Source organism: Genypterus blacodes, unplaced genomic scaffold, assembly GCF_046128005.1.
Source record: "Genypterus blacodes isolate CSIRO-AG114 ecotype Tasmania unplaced genomic scaffold, CSIRO-AGI_Gbla_v1 ptg000055l_1, whole genome shotgun sequence".
In the NCBI taxonomy this organism is placed as follows: domain Eukaryota; kingdom Metazoa; phylum Chordata; class Actinopteri; order Ophidiiformes; family Ophidiidae; genus Genypterus; species Genypterus blacodes.
The window spans coordinates 4935846-4952500 of record NW_027466867.1 but is presented as its reverse complement, the minus strand read 5'-3'; the positions used below and the strand labels follow the sequence as shown (position 1 = coordinate 4952500).

Here is a 16655-nt window from a genome sequence, read left to right as displayed (position 1 = left end):
GAGTGACAGTGAGCATTGCGGGCAGGAGGGTGGACCGGGTCCAGACATCCTGGTTCCTCAATGACAACCCCATCACCGACACCTCCTTCACGGGTACGACACCCCAAACACACCGGGCGAATCCTTCAGATCAGCAGCATGTGAAAATGTCTAGCGTTGCAGCTGCTCTTGATCTCCTGCAACTGACTGTGTTTTTGTCTTTTACACTTTAATGCCGCTAACAATTAACGACCTTAACATACACAGAAACCTCCAAATCTAACTTTAACTGCCTCTTTAACCGCCTCACTACTATCCACCTGCCATATGGTCTCACTCTCACCTCCCCAGTGTCAGAGAAAGGTCCTCTGCTGCCCTCCAGAGGCGAGATGGGTTATTACAAACTGCACACTCAGGGGCCCCTGCACTCCTCAGGAAGCGGCACCCAGCAGCTGATCTCCGCACTCACCTTCATCCCCCAGATCTCCGTCCACAAAGGGGCGGTGTTTAAGTGTCAGGTGTCCTACGTGGGCAAGGACAAGATCGTGGAAGAGAGAGTGTCTGAGAAGTTTACAATTCTGTGTAAGAAAAGACATTTAAATAGTTTCTTTGTCCTCCCTGTGGTGATGATGTTCTCTGTCTGTCATTTAAATCGGTCAATGTTCTCTTTCAGCGACTCCAGATGTGTCAGAAATCAAGCTGGCGGAGACGAAGAACGACCCAAGTAAAGCAAATACAAATACAAATACAGGGATTCTGTCTGCATGACTTAAGAAAGTGTTAAAGATTCTGCTCCTCTCTCGCTCAGATATCATCAGCCTGACGGTCCAGGCGTCACATTTCCACCCCGACGTCATCACCTTCCGCTGGTTCTGCCAGGGGGGCGAGCTGAGCCCCGTGGCCTCCCAGGCTCAGTCCTCCCCCCGGCCCGACGCCGAGGGCTTCTTCTCCGCCTCCAGCCAGTGTAAGTTGCCCCGCACTGAGCTGGAGAAAGGAGGCACCAAAGTGTGGGTCAGTGTGCACCACATCGCCCTGAAGCAACCCGTCACCAGGGAAACCAGAGGTGATGGAGATGAAGAACACAAGAACAAGGTTAGATAGGAGATATTGTTTGTTTGTTTGTCTAAAGAGTGATTGTCTTCATTTCATACAGGATTCATCAGAAGGCCGAACGTATCGGACATTGTCAGCTCCTCGTCTTCCTCGGATCAGAGCGTGACCCTGGGCTGTGAGATCACCGACTTCTACCCTCCCAACATATCGGTGACATGGCTGAAGCTGAGAGACAGAGAGCGAGACGACAGAGAGGAGGAGGTGATAGAGGGAGGAGAAGTGTGGGGGCCCATACAGACGCATCCCACACTGTACCGAGCCACGGCCACGCTGAAGAGGAAGGGAACCGGCGAGGAGAGGAAGGAGAGGAGAGGAGGGATTGTCTGTCGAGTGGAGCACAGTTCCTTACTCGAGCCCATCGAGAAACACTGGAATAACGCTGATGTCGGTAAGTGTTAGGATGACGACATCGCGCTGGTCTTTCTTCTTCTGCAGATACAAATCACACAGATTCTCTCTTCCCTCCTCCTCAGTCGCCCCCTACGTCTCGCCGTGCATCTCGGTGTATTGGAGCAGCGAGGGTGTGGGCGTGTTCTCCCTCCTGGTGAGGGGAGGTCACCCCAAGGTCAAAGTGCTCTGGACAGCAGGCGGACCCGCACTAGCTCCGCTGGTGTCCAACGAGACAGAGGAGATCGGAGACGACGGGCAGAGGGAGCTGAAGAGCGTGTGTGCGCTGGAGAAGTCCACAAGTCCCACGGACAGACAGCCGGAGAGACAGAGGAACGGACACTCGACAAGTACTTGTGTTTGATGTTTCCTGTGTCAGAGTATTCAGTGATGTCATCACTCGTCATCATCTTGCGTCATTTGTCCTCACAGAGACGAGAGCCGCTGTCTCCGACCCCGACACGGAGGGAATCGAATATATTGACGAACACGCCGACGGAGAGAATAACGACGAGAGGGACAAAGATAGGAAGACAGACGAAGACGCCGAGGCGAGCGGCGAGAGGAGGGAGGAGTCGGACGCCCTGCACATAAACCGAGTCAACTTGGCACGGGGTCCCGGGGACATCCAGAGGTCGCGGCTGAGAGTGTGCCTGGAGGTCACACACCCCGCGCTCAAGCTTCCTGTTTACAGGACGTGGACAGGTACGAGGACCAAACATGTTCCATGAGACACTGCAAAGGCCTCAGACAGTGATGGACACTATTGACATCCTGATTGATCCATTCAGCCATGTCATGGTGGAATTAAAACTTTTTCTCTCTCTCTCTTTCTGTCTCTCTCTGTCACTTTCGCTCTCTATGTCTCTCTCTCTCTTCTTCTTTCTGTCTCTCTTTGCCTCGCTCTCTCTCTCACTGTCTCTCACTCACTCACACTCTCATTCTCTCTCTCTCTCTCTCTCTCACTATCGCTCTCTATGTCTCTCTCACTTTGTCTCTCGTTCTTTCTCTTAATCTGTAACTCAGTATCATAAACAGGAAGTTCGCTCATGACCTTTGCCCTCTGTTGCAGAGCCCTATGAGGAGATTTCATCTTCAGCGTGACTCACCTGAACACCTGCAGCAGCTCCTCTTCATCTCATGCCTTCGTATAGCAAATATGACATCATTCTCCTGTATTTGGACTCTTTTGTTCCCTTGTGGTTTTGCTTCATGGTCTTTTATTTATTAGTTTCTGTTCTTACTCTTTCACCCACTTCCTCCATGATTGTGTTTATTTGTGTATGAACGTTCATGTTTTTGTACAAAGAATTCCTATGATAATGATTTCAAAATCTACATCGACACTAAAATTTGACTCGATTTTTGGACAAACGTCTGTGTGGATTGACTTTGTATAAGAGAAAGAACGATAAAGGAAGTGATAAAGTTGTGTATAGACTTTGTGTCTGTGCGTGTGTGTTTGTGGCTAAAGATGTAGTGTATAACACGTTCTCATTTCCAATAACAGTTCTGGTTTTGTTCTCTAACCGCAGCCACTTTATCGTTTTACACGCTTTCAGTGTTCCTTCTTCTCAGATTCAGCGAACGGCGACTTAACAACTTGTTCGCCAACAAGTCACAACTCAAATGCACATTGCACTGAAACACAAGTTAAGCAATACAAACGTTATGTTCGTATGAAAAGATAAAACAAAAGAGGAAACATTAGAGCTCAGTGCAATTCTTAACTTGCATAAGAATTGCACAAGAAACGAATTATTTGCTGCACAGAAAAATAAATCGAAATCTAAATAGAATTGTTTTTATTATTGTCGATATTTGAATATTGATAATGCTTTAATTGGCGATCTGCCCAAACATTCCATGCATTCTATTGTGTTTATTGTCATTACAGTCATTATAATGAAAGATAAAACACAAAACACACAGATGTTTCAGTGTTCAGTCCTCAGATATGGTGAAGCATATGGTCGAATTTAGTAAGGACTCATATCTGAGAGTGTTTCATGATGAGCTGAGTGGAGAGTGGAGGGAACGTCACCCACGCAGAGAGACGTCGTGTGGCCTGAGGTGACAGGAACACGCACACACACACACACGTCCGCACATCCGCAAACACACGCACACACTTCAGCTGTGTGGATCAGTCTCTTCCTCATATTCAGCAGTAGGAACTGGACCCGCGCAGTGAAACTACTCGGTCGGTCGCGTTTTGCTCGTCGAGCCCAGAGCGCTATGGTGTCACAGTGTCGAACCCGAGCAGCAGCGGATTCGGGTTGAAGCCCAAACAAGCGAGCAGCTGGAGGAGGGGTCGATCTGCACGCGATCAGAGTGACCGAGTGGGGAAAGTTTGAAGATGGAGCCTGAAGGTCCAGTTTCCAGGGCGGAGAGGACTTGGTGGACCGTGTGGGTGAGAAGAAGCAAACACCTGAGGAGAGTTAAGAGCTGAAAGAAACAATGTGCACGGAGTGATCTCTCTCTCTCTCTCTCTCTCTCTCTCTCTCTCTCTCTCTCTCTCTCTCCCTCTCTGTCTTCCCTCTCTCTTTCTCTCTCTCTCTCTATCTATCTCTCTCACTCTCTCCCCCTCTCTCTCTCCCTCACTCGCTCTCTCTCTCTCTCTCCGTCTCCTCTCTTCCCCTCTCTCCGTCTCCTCTCTCACTCTCTCTGTCTCCTCTCTCTCTCACTCACTCACTCTCTCCCCCCCTCTCTCTCCCTCACTCGCTCTCTCTCTCTCTCCGTCTCCTCTCTCTCTTTCTCTGTCTCCTCTCTTCCTCTCCCTCCGTCTCCTCTCTCACTCTCTCTGTCTCTTCTCTCCCTCTCTCTGTCTCCTCTCTCACTCGCTCTCTCACTCACTCTCTGTCTATCTCCCTCTACCTCTCTCTCTCTCTCTCTCTCTCTGCCTCTCTCCGTCTCTATCTCTCTCTCTCTGTCTCCTCTCTCACTCGCTCTCTCACTCACTCTCTGTCTATCTCCCTCTACCTCTCTCTCTCTGTCTCCTCTCTTCCTCTCTCTGTCTCCTCTCTCACTCTCTCTGTCTCCTCTCTCACTCGCTCTCTCACTCACTCTCTCTCTATCTCCCTCTACCTCTCTCTCTCTCTCTCTCTCTCTGTCTCTCTCCGTCTCTATCTCTCTCTCTCTGTCTCCTCTCTCGATCGCTCTCTCACTCACTCTCTGTCTATCTCCCTCTACCTCTCTCTCTCTCTCTCTCTCTCTCTCTCTCTCTCTCTCTCCTCTCTCTCCTCTCTCACATCTCTCTCTCAGAACTACATAACAGAAGCCGTCTCCAGATTCTTCCGAGAGGATCCAGCTGATGCGGTCGCTGACTCCACCCAGGAATCAACAGCTGCCCCCTGCCGCCGCGCCGACAGCGAAGAGGCCGCGAATGAGGAAGCACTCAGTCTCACAACAGCCTGTGCGGTTGGCTCATCTCATGCTGTCGTTGCCTGGGAACTTCACAACACAGACGTCGACCTACAGCCCGGTGATGCAGAGACGAGGTGTCAGACAGCTGTTTGTGAAGAGGGCGAGAGAGAAGCTGACCAAACAGGAAGTGAAGACACGGGCCCCATCGTCACCGAATATGCAGAAGCAAAAGAAGAGGAAGAAACTAAACACAGAGAGTTGGACTTGTGCAGCCGATCCCCAACTCTTCCACGTGACCTGGAGAAAGTTGATGAGGACGATGGTGATGAAGCAACGGAATGGGAGGATCCACAACAAACAAGGGAAACCGTGAGAAGTTTCCAGGTGAAGGACAAAGACGAGGAAAAGCTACCTAATGCCGAGAAACAAGATTCCAAAGATCCGTCCGCCGTTTGCAGTTTGGGATTAGAGGAAACTGGCACAGAGGTGAGTCTGGAAGAGGAAGAGGCAGGGATCCCAAGGGATGAGGGAGATGCAGGGGTGACGCGGAAACGGCACAAGGAAACGGAGAAAGGCCTTCAGTCCGACGAGCGACCTCAAGCACAAGGAGGAGCGGAGGAGGATCAGTTGGTGGAGGAGTGCAGTGAGGAACAGCAGTGGGGTGAAAGGGAGCAAAGCCTCGAAATAAAGGAAGTCGACCTCAGCGAGACCACAGAAGACGCGAGAGAGCAGGAAGAGGAAGACGGAGGAATTGTAGTAGAAAGTGAAGAAGACCATGACGTAAACAGGGATGGCGTCAGATGGAGTGTTGGAGGTGGAGAACAAGAGGCTGAGGACATGGCGGCAGAAGGAGACGCTGAGGAACGACCTGGTCAGACAACAGAGGACGTTTCCACAGAGGAGAGCGAAGATGAAGAGGAAAAAGTTGCATGCAATGCAGTTACGGTAAGACCTGAGAGCAGCAACAGAGAAGAAACAATGACTCCCCAGATTGTGTCCCTTGATGCTACAGCAGATGAGGAACCCCCAGAGGAAGCCAGAGAGGAAAGCCCCGACAACAATGGACGTGAGCTGAGTGAAAACACAACGCAGAGGTTCCTGGAAGGAGCAGGGAATTCCGAGGAAACTCAGGCCGCCTACTTCCCAGAAGAGGTGGAGACCAAAGTCCAGGAGATCCTTCAAAACAGAGGAGAAGACGTAGAAGACGAGCATTTACAAACGCAGGACCGCATGGAAGAGGAGCAAGACTCCAACTCTGAAAAGGCCGAAGGAGTTGAGGTGGATGTGGAGATCGTGGACATTGAACTGCCAGAGGAAACGGAGACATCAATGGTTGGACATGAATTTGAAGTTTCTAGAAGCTTGTTTCTGGAAGAGGGAGGAGAATCATCAGAGATCCAGAGTTTACATGAGGACGTTTATCCAACAGACGGAACAGAGCTGCAGGATGGGACTGAAGAAGACGATACAGGAGAGATGGTTGGACAGGAGGAGACTTTAAAGGTCTCCGATGCCGACGTGCAGGACACAAAAGAGATGAGACCAGACGAGAACCAGGACAGGACTTCTAGTCTACGAGAAGACATCGCTGAATCTGGATCCATGGCGCAGTCGTGTGAGACAGAAACACAAGACGTGAAGTTACGTTCGGAAGACATCATGGACATGGAAGAAGACGCTTTGATTGGAAGATCGGACAAAACTGAGCCGCAGGTGGGGACAGAGGGAGGACAAGTGTTAGACGCTGAAGTAGCTGATGAGGCGGAGACAAATGTGTCCCAGAGGAATGAGGGCAGTGTGATATCAGGAGGAGACATGGGAGAGGCTTCGGGGTGGGATGATGAAGGACTAGGCGCTTTAGATTGTGGACGTCCAATTGAGACGGATGAGGAAATCCTTGACATGTGGACGGAGGCGTTTCTGTCAGAGGACGCTGGCGTGGAAACTGAAATACCAGCTGAAACTAAGGGACGTGAACCAGCAGAAGAGCCTGAGCGTGGAGAGGACATGCACACGGGGACGCTGTCATCGGACGAGGAAGAGGACGAGATGCCTTCAGAGCAATCACAGACGGATGAGGAGGAGGAGGATGTGTTGGAAGCGGACTCAGAGGAATCCGGAATGGAATCTGGACTGGAAAGTGAGGGTGAGATGTCTTCAGAGTCAGAAATCTTGGATCAATCAGTTGACGTGAGGGAGGCGGAGACGGTGTCGGTGTCGGAATCAGCCGAGATGTCTGACTTGTCAGAAGAACGGCGGGAATCTACGAGTTTAATGACAGAGGAGCCGGATGCAGCAGAACACCTTCAGATCCTCACTGATGTTGTGTGCAGCACGTCACAACAGGAAGAAAATGTGTTTGATTTGTTGCAGACTGGAACTGAGTTAGAGAAAGAGGGTCAAGCTGGGGTTACGGAGTCTGAAATGGACCGGAAAGACTCTGAAGAGGACGATTTTGAGCAGATGAAAGTTCTACTCCAGCCTCTTGAGAAGACGCTGGAGTCAGACGATGAACAGGCAGAAAGGCCGGCGACGATGGACGAATCGTTACCTGTCGTTACCTGGGACGACGTGAAGGAGGAGCAGATGACCCAAGCTGAGGATCAGTCTGAGGTACGTGGGACGATTTGGACACACTGTATGTGATCAAGGTCTCATTCTGTCCCCTCCTGAAAGCAGACCTGTTTGTGGCCCTTCTCTTTGCAGGTGGATTCCTCCGCGCTGGACTTCACCGCTCAAAGATCAAGGATCGCCGTTAAGGACCCTCGCGTGAGGCCACCGACGGACCCCCGCTCCCTCCTGCTGATGCCCTCTGTGGAGCCGACGCCCCCCGCTCACCTGCCACTCAAAGTCCCAGTAGGTGGGCGTTTGGGCGGCTTGGGCATCGGGATCAAACTACCTGGTAGGTAAACAAGAAGAAAGGAGAAACTGCAAGAATGTGTGTCTTTTATCTTGTTGCAGCTCATATGAAGCGGCTTTTTCAGGTATTGGTGGAGGTTTTCCTGTTCTAAAAAAGAAGAAGAGGGTGGCAGGAGATGAAGATAACCCAGATAACAGCACGCAGGTATGAGGGATGATGAGGGAGCTTTGAATGCTGTTGTGAGTGTTGCATTGATGTAGGAACAGAAATGACAGTATTGTTTTACCAACAGGAAGAGGAGAGAAAACCAGAGGAGGAAGGTGAAGCTCCAACAAAAGGCGAAGCACAACCCAGACCAAAATGGATGCCACCAAGAACCCCAGGGTAGAGACAAACTAAACAGAAACAGAATTTAATTAATCACATTCTCCCCTCCTGCAAATTATTGTGTTTCTTATCGTTTCCTCGTCCCTCTTCAGGTTTGGAAATCCGCTCCTGTCTGAGCTCAAGACCAAACTGAGGAAGACCACAAACGAGTGAAGCGGCTGTGCTGTGCGGTTCCATCTATTGCATTTTACAACCAATCATTGCTCTCTGTTCCTTTTTGCTGTTATTGTTATAATAAACTTTAACTGGTACTGTACATCATAGAAAACAAGATGGCCACAGCTTCTGCTTATTGATGTAAGATCCTTCAAAACTCATGTCAATGTCATATGAAACTTCAGGGTGACTATGCAGAATGTGCTCATGTCATGATCAATTAAGGAAGATTGGTGCAGATTGTATAAAACAATAATAATGGCTAATGAATGAAAAAATATAGATATTAGATCAGAAGAAATGTATGCAACTGTATTGAAACTTGTTGACATGTTGAGGGAATAACAATATCAAAATAAACATATTTCTATGCAAAATGGCAAGTTTAACTGAAAAGTGTTAAATACATTTGTTAATAAGTTTGGGGGCAGAATTCAGTCACAATTGGTTTTACACGGGACAAAGTTATTGGTATTTGTAGCTTTTGTAAGTGTTAGAATTGCGGAAATGAAGTGATATGTATGCGTGTGGGAGTAAATGAGTATTGTAACGCTTAACTGAGGAGATAAATGGCAACAAAGGCTGAATGTGCCGTTTCTGTACTGTGCTGTAGGGCTGCCAAATGGCCACTAGATGGCAGCACTGCTACTCTATTAACGCCAAAGTAAGTACAGGAAGTGGTCGCGATTGGTTCCTCTACTGTCCAATGAGCATTAAGAGAGGATACATTCAAACGCAGTGGCGTCTCTGACTGTGTCTCTAACTAGCGATGTTATTATTTTCTTCGTTTTTTGGGATTTTTGGATTTCAGCAAGTTTCCGCATCCAACGTCAGACATTTTACCGGCTAAATATCCTCGAAAAAGGGCTTCAATCACCGGTAAGTTTAAAATGTCGACGCTAATGTTGCTAAGATAATACCGACGCATGTTTTATCACTTGCTGTGGCGTATTATTGGATCCTCCCTTTAAATAGGTAAGAGTGTGTGTAGGATCCATTGTTGAAGCGATATTGACTCCGAAACTGCAGAAATGTCATTGTAATAATAATGCCATGGTAAAATACATTTTGTCTGATGCTCTTTTAACCCACAGGCTGCAGTGGAGCGTTTGGGACGACCTGGTGGGACTCATCAAGCATCCCTGGCCTGTCCTTCCGGTACGGGTGAGCAGAAATGCACGAGGAAGACGTTCCCCCGCTTGGTTTCGGTGATTCTCCTACACAGCCGAGTAGCGAGATGAAGCCTCACCATCTCCACAACTACGTTTTTGCAACCCCGACAGCAAAAAGCGGCGTCAAAGCAAAGCCACAGATGTCTGGGACCCAACATCTCATAACGCCCCTCGCAAAATATAAATCTTGGGCTTGGTTGAAAGATCAGCAACTAGAACAAGACTTAGCCTTGGAAACGCTGAATGAAATGGCGAATAGCATGCTGGATGTGACGGCTGGTTCCCCCATGCTGCAGCCGAACAGCTGGACTGCACCTCCCGACATCCGGCCTGTGACTCCTGTGAGGAATACGGTCGACGAGCCACAGGAGGTTGTCTGCGACGGGAATCCAGAGCCTGACGTTGGCTCTGCTCAGAGCTCAAAGCTCGAGATGATTTCAAGTGGGACAAACGTCACGCTGAATAACTGCAGCTTCTTCATACCTTCCTTGGACGCCACTCGGGACATCACGGCAGAGGATAGTCCCATATCCAGTAGGCCTTCGTCGCGTCTTGATGGAACCGTAGAGCTCAAACTGGAGACGAGCTCAAAGGCCGAGCTGAGCGCCTCCACTGATCTACACACAGCTGCTCAACCATCAAGCCCTCAGAATATCACCGTGGATCTCTCACCCCCGGCCGAAGATCAGCCTCCCCCTGCCTCTGCTGACACGACCGAAGCCGATGCCTCGCTGAGTGGCTGTTGCTCGGCCGCAGAGGCCAGTGGGTCAGGTGTTGTCAAGAACGGCACTTTTAACATGAACAGTCAATCCAGCAGCGGCACCACTTTAGGGGAACACACTAATACAACCATTGGCCTCCAAAACACCTTTGATCTTGATTCTGTTTCGAAAAGCAACAGCACCAGGACTTTGTCAAAAAAGAGCTTGAGTGTTTGTTGTCAGAATGATTCAGACGTCCCTTCTCCACCCAGGCTGAGTAACGCCAGCGTGCACTCTCAAAGCACCGTTGACCTCCGGCCTGATGGACAGTGTCAACTTGGTGAAACAGCAGCCGGCACCGACCCAAATATCATTCAGGTCGACCTCCACGAGGCCCAATGTGAGGTCACCGCGACCTCTGGAGCTGACACAGGTGAAGTCAAGGCACAGTCGCCCTCCGGTGGGCTCCCAGAGACGTCAGACCACCAATGCACCGACGCCGAAAGCGACAAATCACACCCTTTCAACTTGGACGACACTCTGGACTTGCGGGCGGACGCTTTGATCACCTCCACTCCAATGACGGATTTGAAAGTGTTTAGCCTTGTTCGACAAGAGGAGGGCAAAATCTGGGCGGCTCAGAAGAAGCTGTACGGGGACGGAGGAGGAGGAGGAGGCCTGCCAGCCGAGCCGCCGCCTGTCCCGTCCAACATCGTCGGCGACCGGAAGACGTTCCTGGCGCTCCCCGCCGCCGTCAAATCCCTGCTGCCTCCCTCCACAGCCGCGTCCCAACTGTGGAAACGCAAGCCGGCCCTTGAACACCCGTGGAGGCCGGGGCCAGCGACTTCTTGTCTGCCCATGACAAGATCCAGAGCCCACATGGAAACATCCACAAATATGAGTGCAGCACCAGAGGAGGTAAGCTCAGATGGTTCCAGCTGCAGTGTTACAAATGTACCTGCACTCCTGTGTGACATGAGGAATGCGTAAGTTGTTTGATTTCTGTCGTCTTGTTGTAATCTAATTAAAGACCACAGGAATCTCCAGCTCCTGCATCGGCGCTGTACAGACAAGTAAGTGTGTGGCCTGGAACGGTAGGAACATGAAGTATAATCATCTGGATAACATGTTGTGTTTCCGTGTTGAAAGCGGTTTTCTTTCCTCTGTCCTGACATCAGGGTCCAAGCAGCCCACCGGTCTGCGCAGACCCCAGCCCAGTGGGATCCCCTCAGCCACCCAGAGAGCCACGGGCCTCAGGCTGCCCTCAACCAGAGGCAACCTGCCGCCGTCGCTGCCATCTTCATCTGGTGCTGACAAACCCAGTGGACCTGCAGGTACCACACACACACACCGGACACGCACACACATGCACAGACTGTCTCCACTATGTTTACTTTTTATGTATTTTATGTATTGTGTGTGTGTAACTAACAATGTTTACTTACTATTATATCCTTGAAATTTAAAGTAAATCTTCTTCCTCCATTGTTCTACACGTGCAGCTGCCAATCCTGCGACGAAGACCAGGCAGCTCTTAAGCAGGACCAAAGCTTTGCCGCTAGCAAAGAAGATGAAGATGGGTAAATACTCTTGATCATTGCTTTTTTACTTATGTTCATAGTCTTCCTCCCTAAAAAACACTTTGTTGCGCGTCCACCAAGATACGTCGCTGCCGCCCAGCAGGGGTGAAGCCTCTCTGAAGAGCCAGAGCCAAGGTAGATCATGACTCTGACTGCAGACACATTCCTCAACAGATGGAGGCGAGGTCGCAGTTTGCCCTCAGTGATTAAGTCTTTTCCACAATTTCAGGTTGCGACCACTGTGTTGTGCTTGAGCAGCAACTCAAAGGAAAATGTGAAGAAATAAGAAGACTGAAAGAAGGTAAAGTATGTCCACTTTATTGATTTGATGTCATTCATTTCCCTGAAAACAACCCTGCACCAAAAAGGCCCCTTTCATATATCATGTTCAAATGTTTGAAGGCTTGTTGTGTCTGTTTCATTAAGATTCTTCTTTTTCAGAGCTCCAGAAGGAAAAGAAACGGAAGAAGTGCTGATATTAATCAAATTGTGATAAAAATATATATTAACAGCACTGATGGTCATTGATAAATTGCTGCGACACTGTAAATAAATCCCATAATGTGTGTATTTGAAAACTAAATAAGCTCTATCGATATTAACAATACTTTGAAAAGGAGAGACACTTTGGTCATTTCACCCAAGCACACATAACCATCGTAAATGTATACAGCACAAGCATATCTTTACTATTATTATTATATTTGTAGAAGTGTTAAACGTACTAATTAATAAATTGAGGAAAATGTTTGATGCCAAGCAACTGACTCTTGAAATCGTTATATACAGAAACAGTTAATGTGCAGTATACCTTTTTATAAAGTTTAAATTATAAATGTCTTCACATGCCCGAATCAGCTGACGATCAAACCCGCTGTTGTGACTGTCTCCATAGGTTGTGTTAATAAAGTTTTGAATATTCACATAGTATCACATATTGTGGTATTGCATATGTTTCCTCTTCTTCCCCTTTGTATATAAAAACTAAATGTTTTATTACCGCCTGCTCATTGCCACGTTAAACATTTTCTATGAAATAATATTCAGCCAAATGTGGCAGGATAAACTGTTCAGCCCGATCACCACACGGGGCAGCCTCTATAAAGAGGGGTCAGTGTCGCTCTTGCCCCCTCCTGCGCTTTGACACGAAGGTGAGTTTGAGTGGCTGCCGTTTGTTGCACACTTAGCATGACAGGTAGCCTAAATACTGAATGTATCGCTGGTGGTGGAGTCTTGCAGTGCAGTAGCCTGATCCAGGAAGACTGCCGTTTGTCTTTACAATTGTTTTGCCTCTACTGCTGTGTTGTCCCTACAACTGTTTTGTCTTAACAATTGTTTTGCCTCTACTGCTGTGTTGTCCCTACAACTGTTTTGTCTTTACAATTGTTTTGCCTCTACCGCTGTGTTGTCGACCCCCACCAGCCCGTCCCGTCCAACATCGTCGGTGACCGGAAGACGTTCCTGGCGCTCCCCGCCAAATCCCTGCTGCCTCCCTCCACAGCCGCGTCCCAACTGTGGAAACGCAAGCCGGCCCTTGAACACCCGTGGAGGCCGGGGCCAGCGACTTCTCCTCTGCCCATGACAAGATCCAGAGCCCACATGGAAACAGCCACAAATAAGAGTGCAGCACCAGAGGAGGTAAGCTCAGATGGTTCCAGCTGCAGTATTAAAAATGTACCTGCACTCCTGTGTGACATGAGGAATGTGTAAGTTGTTTGATTTCTGTCGTCTTGTTGTAATCTAATTAAAGACCGCAGGAATCTCCAGCTCCTGCATCGGCGCTGTACAGACAAGTAAGTGTGTGGCCTGGAACGGTAGGAACATGAAGTATAATCATCTGGATAACATGTTGTGTTTCCGTGTTGAAAGCGGTTTTCTTTCCTCTGTCCTGACATCAGGGTCCAAGCAGCCCACCGGTCTGCGCAGACCCCAGCCCAGTGGGATCCCCTCAGCCACCCAGAGAGCCACGGGCCTCAGGCTGCCCTCAACCAGAGGCAACCTGCCGCCGCCGCTGCCATCTTCATCTGGTGCTGACAAACCAAGTGGACCTGAGTGCCTTACGGGTCCTTGTAACTATTATCTCCTTGGGTGCAATTCCCAAGGTGCCGTTGTGCGGTTGTAGGACAGATTTCAAGTAGGAGTTCGGACAACTACTCCCACGTGCCGCTACATAAAGAAGTTTTAAAACAAAAAACTGAAGCGACAAATACATTTTATCTGATGCGCTTTTAACCCACAGGCTGCTGATGATTTCAAGTGGGACAAACGTCACGCTGAATAACTCCAGCTTCCTCAAACCTTCCTTGGACGGCACTCGGGACATCTCGGCAGAGGATAGTCCCATATCCAGTAGGCCTTTGTGGCAGCTCGATGGAACCGTATGGAAAATGGATGCTAGCCTACAGGGCAGTGAAAGGAACTGCTCCTTCGTACCTCCAGGCTATGGTCAAGCCCTACACCCATGCCCGACCACTTCGCTGTGCTGCCTCCAGGCGGCTGGCTGCACCGTCGCTCAGCGGGCCCTGCGCCCGATCGACACGGTCACAGCTTTTCACTGTGTGACATCATTAGGGGCTGTTCCTCCTAGATGTCCGTTTCAGGCCGTGCTCTGGCGTCCAAACATACAAAACAGAGGTTCTCAGCATAACAAGGTGCTTCAATTCACTTGACAAAAGGTGTCCTTGTACATAAGGTATCTTCAATAAACATCAAAGTATCACAGATAACAGGCGTTATCTGAGGCCAGCAGCGGGTCTTCCTACGGAATCTCAGTGCTGCTTCTGTCGGGGATCTCTCTCCATCAACCGTTGCCGTCAGCCTTTATGCTCTCAGGCAATTACTCTGATGTGCCACAGGTGTGGCACGCTGTGCAGCCTTCCTGTAGCTCTCCTGAGCCACCAACAGGGGGGAACATCTCTATCCTTCTAGGATCAGCCCCTCATGATGTCACAACTGTTCTGGCACCTCAGTGGCGGAATGATCTCCCGACTGATGTCAGGACAGCTGAGTCGCTGCCCATCTTTCACCGCAGGCTGAAAACACATCTCTTCAAGAGATGGACCTGGATTCCTCCTAGGACATCAGCTATTTTGTCCTAGCTCCTGCTTTTCTGATGCACTAATTTGTTTTCTAAATTGTCGTGTTTGTTTTGTGTTTTTTTGGTTTTTTTTCTCATTTGTCTAGGTACCTAACTTATTGCACTCCTACTCTAGCACTAGTTATGCTCTTAGCTGTTGGTCTTGGAAGAAAATGCTTTGGATAAAAGCGTCTGCTAAATGACTGTGATGTAATGTAACTGTAGAGCTCAAACCGGGGACGAGCTCAAAGGCCGAGCTGAGCGCCTCCACTGATCTACACACAGCTACTTGTAATCTAATTAAAGACTGCAGGAATCTCCGGCTCCTGCATCGGCCGCGCTGTACAGACAAGTTAGTGTGTAAGCCTGGGAAATTGAGCAGTAGGAACATGAAGTATATAATCATCTGGATAACAGTTTTCGTGTTGAAAACGGTTTCCACGCCTCTGTCCTGACATCAGGCTCCAAGCAGCCCACCGGTCTGCGCAGACCCCAGCCCAGTGGGATCCCCTCAGCCACCCAGAGCGCCACGGGCCTCAGGCGGCCCTCAACCAGAGGCAACCTGCCGCCGTCGCTGCCATCTTCATCTGGTGCTGACAAACCCAGTGGACCTGCAGGTAACACACACACAGACAGAGTCTCCATTATGTTTACTTTTTATGAATTGTGTACCTAATGATTACTTACTACTATTATATCCTTGAAATTTAAAGTAAATCTTCTTCCTCCATTGTTCTACACGTGCAGCTGCCAATCCTGCGACGAAGACCAGGCAGCTCTTAAGCAGGACTCAAGCTTTGCCGCTAGCAAAGAAGATCGGTAAATACTCTTGACCATTACTTTTTTTAACTTATGTTCATACTAGTCTTCCTCCTTAAAAAACACTTTGTTGCGCGTCCACCCAGATACGTCGCTGCCACCCAGCAGGGGTGAAGCCTCTCTGAAGAGCCAGAGCCAAGGTAGATCATGACTCTGACTGCAGACACATTCCTCAACAGATAGAGCGAGGTCGCAGTTTGCCCTCAGTGATTAAGTCTTTTCCACAATTTCAGGTTGCGCCCACTGTGTTGTGCTTGAGCAGCAACTGAAAGGAAAATGTGAAGAAATAAGAAGACTGAAAGAAGGTAAAGTATGTCCACTTTATTGATTTGATGTCATTCATTTCCCTGAAAACAACCCTGCACCAAAAAGGCCCGTCATATATCATGTTCAAATGTTTGAAAGCTCGTTGTGTCTGTTTCATTAAGATTCTTCTTTTTCAGAGCTCCAGAAGGAAAAGAAACGGAAGTGCTGATATTAATCATATTGTGATAATGATGTGCTGTGACACTGTAAATAAATCCAATAATGTGTGTATTTGAAAACTCAATTGATATTAAGAATACTTTGAAAAGGAGAGACACTTTGGTCATTTCACCCAAGCGCACATAACCATTATAAATGTGTACAGCAGAAGCACAATCTTTATTATTATTATTATAATATTTGTAGAAGTGATAAATGTACTAATTAATAAAATTAAGAAAATGTGTGATGCCAAGCAACTGACTATCGAAATCGTAATATACAGAAATAATTAATGTGCAGTAGCATCTATACTTTTTTAGAAAGTTTAAATTATAAATGTCATTCACATGCCCGAATCAGCTGACGATCAAACCCGCTGTTGTGACTGTCTCCATAGGTTGTGTTAATAAAGTTTTGAATATTCACATAGTATCACATATTGTGGTATTGCATATGTTTTCTCTTCTTTCCCTCTGTGTATAAAAACAAATTACAAAATGTTTCATTACCGCATGCTCATTGCCACGTTAAACATTTTCTATGAAATAATATTCAGCTGAAGAATAAAATAAAGTTTCACAACAAAAAACT

The 16655-nt window shown here is 48.4% G+C and overlaps 2 protein-coding genes across 6 annotated transcripts in view; both read left to right on the top strand.

Moving 5' to 3' along the window:
- Positions 1-3931, top strand: part of LOC143001896 (uncharacterized) — a 6416-nt gene extending 2485 nt beyond the window's left edge. The window contains exons 6-11 of the mRNA XM_076151741.1: positions 1-93; positions 331-590; positions 766-1042; positions 1133-1480; positions 1912-2184; positions 3816-3931. The exon at positions 1-93 is cut by the window's left edge and continues 69 nt beyond it. Coding sequence (XP_076007856.1) covers positions 1-93; positions 331-590; positions 766-1042; positions 1133-1480; positions 1912-2184; positions 3816-3931 — 1367 coding nt within the window. The remainder of the gene's footprint in view (positions 94-330; positions 591-765; positions 1043-1132; positions 1481-1911; positions 2185-3815) is intronic.
- Positions 3932-8978: 5047 nt separating this feature from the next.
- Positions 8979-16528, top strand: LOC143002251 (uncharacterized). 5 transcript variants are annotated; one of them, XM_076152273.1, is made up of 15 exons: positions 8979-9127; positions 9343-11039; positions 11152-11194; positions 11300-11455; positions 11624-11701; positions 11783-11836; positions 11931-12002; positions 12143-12852; positions 13124-13339; positions 13452-13494; positions 13600-15394; positions 15525-15596; positions 15683-15736; positions 15830-15901; positions 16040-16528. In XM_076152273.1, exons 2-8 carry the CDS (start codon positions 9423-9425, stop codon positions 12175-12177), a joined length of 2055 nt encoding a protein of 684 aa, XP_076008388.1. In that variant the 5' UTR covers positions 8979-9127; positions 9343-9422; the 3' UTR covers positions 12178-12852; positions 13124-13339; positions 13452-13494; positions 13600-15394; positions 15525-15596; positions 15683-15736; positions 15830-15901; positions 16040-16528. The 5 variants fall into 5 exon arrangements, with proteins under 5 accessions (XP_076008388.1, XP_076008389.1, XP_076008387.1 ...); XM_076152274.1 differs by having other exon boundaries at positions 12143-13339; positions 13600-13835; positions 13941-15394; XM_076152272.1 differs by having other exon boundaries at positions 12143-13339.
- The last annotated feature ends 127 nt before the right edge of the window (positions 16529-16655 follow it).